Source organism: Cyprinus carpio, chromosome A12 (assembly GCF_018340385.1).
Source record: "Cyprinus carpio isolate SPL01 chromosome A12, ASM1834038v1, whole genome shotgun sequence".
In the NCBI taxonomy this organism is placed as follows: Eukaryota; Metazoa; Chordata; class Actinopteri; order Cypriniformes; family Cyprinidae; genus Cyprinus; species Cyprinus carpio.
The window spans coordinates 2687069-2697203 of record NC_056583.1 but is presented as its reverse complement, the minus strand read 5'-3'; the positions used below and the strand labels follow the sequence as shown (position 1 = coordinate 2697203).

At 35.7% G+C, this 10135-nt stretch overlaps 1 protein-coding gene across 1 annotated transcript in view; it reads left to right on the top strand.

Annotated features, from left to right (window-relative positions):
- The first annotated feature begins 3734 nt into the window (after positions 1–3734).
- LOC109065522 overlaps positions 3735–10135 on the top strand; it is a 30515-nt gene continuing 24114 nt past the window's right edge. The window contains exons 1-3 of the mRNA XM_042768259.1: positions 3735–3741; positions 3864–3985; positions 5928–6206. Of these exons, the coding sequence (XP_042624193.1) occupies positions 3735–3741; positions 3864–3985; positions 5928–6206 (408 nt within the window). The remainder of the gene's footprint in view (positions 3742–3863; positions 3986–5927; positions 6207–10135) is intronic.

Sequence of the window (10135 nt, the reverse complement as noted above, 5' to 3'; positions counted from 1 at the left end):
TGGCCTGTTGCTTCTAAATTATGATGTTTTTGATGTAAAAAAAAATAACATTTTAAGTAGACCTCAGAGAACAGTACAAAATAATTAAAAAAGGCAGTTCATGACCCCTTTAAAAGCAACTGGTTAACAAATGATGAACATTCACTTAAATAGCAGCTTGTTTAGTGACATTATGTGAGCACACAGCCAGACGCACCTGAGTAGCAGGTATGCTAAGATGCTTCCTTTACCTTGCTGTGTCGTCAGAGTATAGCAGGCATGAGTAGTGAAAACACGGAATGTAGTTTAATGTATATGGATTCTGATTGCCCAAAGGGGAATGCATTTGAGGAAGCAGCAGTGTGGAAGTCAAGGCTGTAGCTAAAACGCGGAATGGAGTTATGGATCATGTATTAGGGCATTCCTCAAGTGGAATGGATTTGACTGACAGCACTCTGAAAAGTGAACAGACATATGTGCTGCTTAGAGACTGTAAAAGTGAGTGGGTCCAATATCAGTGGTCTTAAAAAGTGGGTGGGTCCTGTCCCGCCCACATACAATGGTTCCGATGCCCATGGTTTGTACACGCAAGTTGCAATGCGCAATGAGTTTGTTTTGCACTAATCAGCTGTTCCACAAGGCAACACTGGCCCGGGCCATTATTTCACAGTAGAAAATGAAACTAAAGAGACAGAACAACAAAATACCAGAGACTGCAACAACAGATGCCTGCATTGGCAAGTGCTTGTGTGAGAGAGTTATGAGATAACCCATCTTTAGTTTAAAAGAGTACAAAGATAATTTTATTGGTAAAAAATCAAATGAAGAATACTAAAAAATCCAGAGCACATGTCCTTACAACCACACTAAAAACACACTATCAAATGTACAATAACACTAAAAACAATGCGTTCGACAGTACACTTACGCTAACATACGCTATGTATACAAAAACAAAAAGTATACTTAGGGAGTTTTTTTTTTTTTTTTCCAAATCCAGCTCTGTTTACTCAGTGCAACTTATAACATCCAAGTGAAAGATATAACACCAACATGTCAGAAAATAAATAAATAAAAAGAATCACAGAGTTGGACAATATATCACCCCCCTTGATACGTTTCTACTAACTTTGCACATCTAGACTTTGCAATATTTGCCCACTCTTCTTTGCAGAACTGCTCAAGTTCAGTTTAGTTTGATGGTGAACGTTTGTGGACTACAGTCTTCAAGTCATTGCTCAGATTTTCAGTGTGTTTAAAGTCTGGGCTCTGACGAGGTCATGTAAGGACATTCACCTTTATCTCCTTCAACCACTGTGTGCTCAGTTTTGCTGTGTGCTTTGGGTCATTGTCATGTTGGAAGGAAAACCATCTTCCCATTGACAACTTTTTGGCAGAGGGCAGCAGATATTTTGCCCCATTTTCCTTCTATCCTGACAAGTGCTCCAGTCCCTGCTGCAGAGAAACACCCCCATATGTGTTGTACCAAATACTTTCCACTTCTTAACAGTAGACCACACTGTGCTTATAGGCATTGATAAAGCCTTTGAAGTTTTTTTGTATCCATCTACTGACTTGCCAACTGCTTTCAATTGAAAGTAGCTAAAACTGTTAGCTAAATGTTACTGGATGACATTATAATGGCAAATTCACTGATCTATATAAAGATGAATGTAGATCAGTGGGCAACATGAGAACTTAGATAAGGTTTGTCCTAGAAGTTGCTATATTTGCACCTAAACTTGTGAAAAAAGTATCAAAAGGGGTGGGAAAGTCACTGAATCTAGCTACAAAGTAGCTAAATATTCAACACTGGACTTGTGCCTGTCCAGAACTTTATCCAGAGATCTTTTGACACTGTCTTACCACACAGTGGATTGTTTGTTTCAGCTGCACAACCAAGGACCGAAATGCTCCAGGAAAGCTCTTTTTCAGTCTGAGCTAATCAAAATGAGCACAGCTGATAACAGTTCAGAGTCAAATGGCTTTGTGTGCCATTAAGAATGTAATTAGCTACACCAGATTGAGTTTACAAGTCAATTTTAGGAGGGGGTGACCCTTTTTCCAACTCAGTGATTCTGGATTTTTTTTCTTTTTCTCTCTCTCTGACATGTTGGTGTTTTATCTTTCACTTGAATGTTGTAAGTTGCACTGAGTAAATACAGCTGGATAAAACAAAAAAAGTCTGGCCTCATTTCAGGCTGCAAACCAACAAAATGTGATTATTTTACATCTGTGCTAAACTTACACTTAGCCTCTAACTCTTACTAGCCATTGGCTAATGATGGACATTATTTAATTACCTAGCATGAAAATTTTGATTTAATTTACTCGCATTGTAATCAAATTATATATCAAACAAACTTTGACACATTTGTGAACACATTTACAAGTTAACAATTTAAAACAGATTAAGTTTATATTTTCAAATTTAATGATTATTTTGGTGGGGCAATAATCAGACCAGCCGGCTTTATATGTAAAGTCTTTGATTCATAGGAAGTGATTATCGGTTTATTCATGCTTGAATTGCACCTTTTACCTAGCGAGCCAACTGCATTTTTAATTATGGGAGGCACTTCTGGTTTGGGGAAGTTCCACTTAAAAATACTAAAATAAATCACTTTAAATCATAAAGTTGCACTACAAATAATCCTTATCTGTCAGTTTGACTGAATGAGCTGTACTACCTACTGCGCTTTTGTGGTCTGCTCTCCCAATTTCATTTACAATCTAATCCACAAATAATATACCGGAATGCACTAAGAATATCTAGATTTTTTTCTACCCAAATCCTCACGTCTCTTTCCAGGTTTATTTTCACACAGATCCTTTAAAATGTAATTGTCTTCCTTTTTCACTTCTATCCCTATCACCAGTGTTTATTGGAATGTTTATAAATACAGTATTTATCTGTCAAAATGACAGAAATCTCTTTAAAATACCACACTCAATCTTAAGGTCGATTAACATTTTTCATTAAGTCAATGTATGTTACATAATATAGACATATATTACTGCAGTGATATTGAATACATCTGTAATGTTGCTGTGCAAATTAAGCTTTTGGGGTTTTTTCATAGTATGTAGAAAGTAATTTGTAAAAGCTTTTACACACTTGAATTTGCTTTAATTGTTTAATGTTTGATAGGTGCATAGAATCTTGCCTCATTGTGCCCAGTTTTTCAAAAAGCTTAATATTGCATTAATATAGCAAACCTTTCACTGATTGTTTATAGTTTACCAGAAGCTTCTCCCATAATTCAAGCAAAGCATCATGGGGCGTGAAAAAAAAAAAGGTGGATTTAAAATATTGGAATGAGCGGAGATTCTACAACATCCAGATACAAAGTCTTGTGATTAAACACACTCCCACATGTTTGAACTCTCTCTCTGCTCTCTCTCCCTCTCTTTACTTTTTAGGTGACATGAGAAAATCTATGTGCAATGGAGAAGATTCAGGTAAAAAAAAAAAAAAACCTAGTAACCTGGTTCTATACAGTTCTGTTAGTGAATGTAATAGCTAAGCTTACATGACATTACATTCAGGTAGTGTTTATTTCTACTTATAACATTAAAAGTTGTATTAATGAAAGTGGTAGTAAATATATATATATATATATATATATATATATATATATATATATATATATATATATATATATAAATTGTCACCATTTACCCTCACGTCGTTCCAAACCCGTATGACTTTCTTTCTTATGTGAAACAAAATAGAATATATTTTGAATGTCTCAATGCATTGTACAATACAGTGTTGTAATTTCAGAATTTCAGAAGCACCCTCAACTGACTCTTAAGTTCATTGTTCACTGTAGTAGTGTTCTCTCTCTCTCTCTCTCTCTCTCTCTCTTTTATATTTTCAGGCCTTTTCTACTCATTTGGGGATGGAGACATAAGAAGTCCCTCTACAGATGATGGAAGCTCTCCAGAAATATTATTGGAAAAACCCTTTATATATTTTGGACATGTTTATCAAAAGACTCATGTAAGACCATCGTCTTCATAAATTATGTGTATGTGTGTGTCCTGGTATTCCCTCAATTATGGGAACCAAATGTCCCCACAAATTAAAGTTAAAGCCAGTAAATTCTGACCTCGTGGGAACTTTATTTTTATATATATTTATTTATTTATTTATTTATTTATTGTGGTTTCCGTGAGATTTTTTGAAAAACAAAAATAGCAGGAAGTTCTGTGTGAGGGGTAAAAGGGAATATATATACATATATATATATATAAACAGTATAAAAGCCATTACGTCCAAGGTATGTCGCCATAAAACATGGAAACCAGTCTGTGTGTGTGTGTGTGTGTGTGTGTGTGTGTGTGTGTGTGTGTGTGTGTGTGTGTGTGTGTGTGTGTGTGTGTGTGTGCATTTTTGTACTGTGCATTTAGAAAGTATTTAGAATTCACTCCATACACCATAATGAAAAAGCAAAAACCTAATTTGTAAAATCTTTACAAATTTATCAAAAAGAATAAACTGAAATATCCCTAACTCAGTATTTAGTTGGAGCACCTTTATCAGTGGTTGCAGCCTCAAGTCTTTTTAGGTGTGATGCAGTAAGTTTACTCACCTGAAATTTGGGATTTTCTGCAAATTCATATGCAAAAATTAGCGCAAATTATATACTGACTATATTTCTCAAACTCAACCATTACGGTTTTTTTTTCCATTCTTACTTACAGGTCACAGAGTTACGGAAGAGGATTAGGGCCAAGCAATAATAAAAAAATAAAATCATCTCGAGATTAAAGTCATTATATTGCGAGATTAAACTCGTTAAATTTCGAGAAAAAAAGTCGAAATACAATCTTGAGAATAAAGTTGTTGTATTTCAAGAAAAAAACTCGTTAAATTTCGAGAAAAAAAAGTCGAAATACAATCTTGAGAACAAACTCATTAAATTTCGAGAATAAAGTCGTTGTGTTTCGAGAAAAAAAGTCGAAATGAAAGGTAGAGAATAACGCATTCGATCAGTGCTCATTGTATAGCCTACTGATAGAGGACATGGCAGAGTTGGATCACTTAGTCAAGCTATATTTTAGACTTTCTTTCAGTAACAAAGAAATACTATCAACTTTAGCTAATTATGACACAATAATAATTAGCACACGAACTTTAAAGAGAATTTGCAAGCGGCTAGGTCTTTTTAGAAGAAAAAAATCAGTCCAATTTGGGCGATGTATGCTACTCGCTTTTGTCCAACATGAAATGACAACCAGAGGACAAATGCAAGGTTATCGCTGGCTTCACCCAAATGCACTCTGGCACTTGGACAGCTATGATAAATAAAAACTGTACGGCATTGCCATTAATGGCGTGTAATGTAATGAGATTATTCTCAAGATTGTATTTCGACTTTTTTTCTCGAAATTTAACGAGTTTTTTTCTCGAAACACAACGACTTTATGCTCGATATTTAATGAGTTTATTATAAAGATTGTATTTGGACGGTTTTTTCTCTCGAAATTTAAACGAGTTTAAATCTCGAAACACAACGACTTTATTCTCGATATTTAATGAGTTTATTCTCAAGATTGTATTTCGACTTTTTTTCTCGAAATTTAATGAGTTTTAATCTCGAAACACAACGACTTTATTCTCGATATTTAATGAGTTTATTCTCAAGATTGTATTTCGACTTTTTTTCTCGAAATTTAACGAGTTTAATCTCGCAATATAATGACTTTAATCTCGAGATGGTTTTATTTATTTTTTTATTACTTGGCCCTAATCCTCTTCCGTACAGAGTATACAGGTCACAGGGTTGCAAAATACCAAACCTTGTATGACATGAATGTAAAGTAAAACAGATCATACAATATCCATTTGTTGAAAGAAAACAAACTTGGCTTTTTAAGAGTTTCAGGCCCTATTCTGACTACTAAAGCTCTTTTATAATATAGTTTTACCTCTGTTTCAGGTTAATAACAATGGGCATTTGACATTTGATGGGCCTTTTTCACAGTCGAGACCCAGTTATTTACAGACACAAATCAACAGAGAAATTATTGCTCCACTTTGGACAGACATGGACAACAGATTCAATGGAACAATCTCCTATCGTCAGGTCACCAGTGGTGGACTCTTATTAGCAGCATCAAACAATATAAACCAGTATTTTCCTAATCTGAACTTCACTGCATCATGGCTGTTCATTGCCACTTGGGATAAAGTACCATACTTTGCCAGCTCACAATCGGTAAGCTGTCTGTCACTCACATAAGGTAGTTTCTGAAAAACTTTTGGAATTTTTGTCTTCCAAGTATTATTCAAGTAATTTGTTGTGGTATCTTAACATGCTTAATTCTAAAATCTTTTGGTGCTATAAACAAGAAGTTGGTCTTTAGTGTTGGGGAAAGTGACTTTTAAAGGGGTCATATGATGTTTTTTTAAAGATCATTATTTTGTGTATTTGGTGTAACAGAATATGTTGACGTGCTTTAATGTAAAAAACAAAACAAACAAACAAAAAAAAACATTATTTTTAAAATACTGTACATTATTGTAGGTCCCCTATGCCCCGCCTCTCTCAAACGCGTCATTTTCTACAAAGTCCCTCCTTCTGACAAGCGCAGACTGCTCTGATTGGCCAACTGACCCAGTCCATTGTGATTGGTCAAATACCGCAAGCACTCGTCGGAAATGTAACACCCCTTTCCATAATCGCGAGATTCATCTTTCAAAATAAATGTAAAGACAGTTAATAATGTCCTTAGTTTTACCATCAGTTCAAGCCCAAAAGGGGAACCGAGTCCGTGACAGACACAGTGATGAAGCTCCTATGTGTTTGCATACACAAGCCACAGAAGGTTAAGACAGCTGACTCCACTATGTGACCCTGTCTCTCTCTCTCTCTCACACACACACACACACAAGCGTGCGCACACACACACACACACACACATACACATGACACGCAAAACTTCGCATTTGAACAGTCAGTAGCAAATACATTAATAACAAAACATACTTACAGTAGCTGATTCAGAAGTGCCAGATTGTCGTAGCAAAGTCAGAATTACCTCCTCTCCCAGGTTCATGAAACGGTCGTCCATAAAATGCGTGGCTGTTCTGTTGTAAGTAATCTTAAAGCTTCCTAAATGCATCTACTTTTGGAAGGCCAAAGTGCTTTTGCTTTCGCCTAGATACACACAGCATCTCCCTGACATGCTGCTTCAACACTAACTGCGGTTACTGAAACCGTGCCTTCTTTTTTCGTGAACATTTGGGCGGCATTACGCAAATATTTCCACAAAGTGACGGTGACGTGGGGGCGTGTTTGAATGAGCCTTTTTAGGGGGGCATGACAGAGTCTTAACTCTGATAAAGAATATCTCTATGGATTTGAGACTTTAGTCTTTGCAACTTTACAGATCTTCTTCATGCACCAAGAGCTTGTAACACTCCAAAGAGAAAGGAAAAATTTAAATCGCATCATATGGCCCCTTTAAAAGTAATGCATTACAATAATGATTACTTGAGTCTGTACAGTACAGGGTGCAGCTACAGTAAAACTAACCTTTCAGCTGTGCTGCCATTCTGGATTGCATGAAGAATAGGATGTAGGAGAAGAACACTCTTCAGAAAAAAAAAAAAAAAAAAAAAAAAAAAAAAATCTGATTGTTATGTTTATCTAAAGCAGGGGTGTCCATTGCTGCTCCTGGAGGGCCACTGTCCAGCAGAGTTTAGCTCCAGCCCTAATTAAACATGCCTGAACCAGCTAATCAAGGTCTTACTAGGCATACTAGAAACTTCCAGGCAGGTGTGCTGAGGCAAGTTGGCTCTAAACTCTGCAGGACACCAGCCCTCCAGGTCCGAGTTTGGACACACCTGATCTAAAGTAATTTTTGTTTATTAGTATGATTGAATTGGATCATAGAATGTCAGCAGCAAAGACAATGATTATTAAAATTGGATTAGATACATATAGGATATTTGTATTATTTGCATCATATTCTGAGTTTGCTTTTCTCTACTGAGTCTGTTTTTGTGCAAGTGACATAAATGCATGTAGACATTTATTCTAGAACTACTGTAAGCATCATGTTTAAACCACACACATAACCTGATTTCTCTCAGCATGGGGACAGAAGAGCTGTCAGTCAATAAATGGGAAAACAAAATAACTGGCGTTACTTATTTGAAAAAGCAAAGTAAAAAGTAGTAATATTTTCTTGTAAATTACAAAATAATGCATTCTTTTACTAGCTACTAGAAAAAGAAATCTTATTTGGTAACTCGTGGGTCCGTGCACGGTCAGTGTACTTTTTCGTTCATTCATTATTCTATTTCGGAATGAAAGATGAAATTTAAAAAAGGGTGCAGCTTGGTTTTTTGTTTAAAATAAAAAAGCAGAAATGGCTGTATTTTGTTTTCCAAGTGTAAAGTTGTCATCAAATAATAGTATTAGAAACTTGGACGAAAAAAAAAAAAAAAAAAAAAAGGTCAGTGACGGTCTGTGTATGTTTTGATCATTTCATTTCTTATTTAGAATGCAAGAACAAGAAATGGAAAAATGGATAATTAGATTTTGGCTCGATTTCTCATTCTTTTTGTTTGAGGTTAACAAATCTCTATTTCTCAAATATTTGCTACAATATTTACAAAATATTTTCCCACCAATAAATCATTCGCACTTGTGCGCGGTGCTGAAACACTCCTCTCATCTGATTGGTCGAATCGCTCCGCCTTCAGCACGGTCTTTTCATTCTTTCAGGCAGAATAAGAGTCAGTACTATAATGTCTGAACAACCACTAACTGTTAATTAGCATAATAATTGAATCAGATGTTGTTGGGCACATAATTCGCGCTGCTGTGACTTGCAAGTGACCCCATTAAATTATTTCTAGGTTACAGTATTGTATGAATATTGTCCCACTGATAAATACAGTGCAAATAGTCCTGTCTCCTTGGATAAAAGTGAAGTGGAAATAAAAATAATAAAAAAAATAGACTGAACAGTTCCATGATAATCTGTCTGTAACATTTACCACTTTCGTATTTTAAGTCAAAAGGCACTAAGTATGTGTGTGTGACATTAATAAATAATTATGAAAATTAATAAAATTAAATTTATGAAATAAATTAGTCATATTTTATCACATACTTAATTGCTTGATGTTTCTCTTCTTAGTCTTCTTTGTTGGGTTTGAGAAAACCAACATATATTTAAACATTATTATTATTTAGTATGAGAGTAATTGACACCGACTAGAACTTTAATGTTTCACCAAATTCAGCTCAGATCTTCAGAGTCGTCTGACTCGTTGCTGTATAACTGGTCAGACTTTTACCTTCTCAAAAAATCCTATTGACTTTCGTTATCTGAGCAATAAAGGCCTTAACCTTTAATGTCCACTAGAGGGGGCGACAGGTTTAAAAAATCCAATCTACTCTTTTTCTGTTTACATCAGTTTAAATGACAAATAAATACATGAATTTCATGTTTACTGCCATGAATATGCCATATCTGTGTACAATAATAAACTTCACACTTCAAGCTGTACAACTACTTAAAACTTCCCATTCCCATCCTAATTCATTTTAAGATATAGTTTATTCACACTGGTTTATGCATTTAATGTTTGTCCATCTGGAACTTTTATTTTTCATGAGCTGTATATTTTAAGATGTACTAGGTGTTGATAAATCACATGTACTGAATGTGAAGAGCTAATGTCAGGACTCTCAGTCCTGCTTCTGGAGGGCCAGTGTCCTGCAAAGTTCAGCTACCCCGAATAAACACCTAAGCTAAGCAAGGTCTTCAGGATCAGTAGCAATGTCCAAGCAAGTGTGTTGGAACTGAACTCTGCAGAACATGGTTCTCCAGGTTCAAGACTGGGTTTTAAACCTATAAATGAATTTGCACAGTTGGGTGTCTGCATGCAGAGGTGTATGTCAGTAAGTGCAACAGAAAATGTAATCTGTAAAAACGAAATCTTCAGATCTGCATATCGGGCACTGCCTTTGAGGTCTCCATCCATTGGTCAATACAGACCTCGCACCCCACAACACTCCTGCAGCATGAGGTGAACACAGGTTCTTCAATGATAGCTACGGGGGGTGGGGGGACTTCCTTCTAGTTTACTGTGTTTGGGGGGGGGGGGGGGTGTTACCTCTGCAGATAA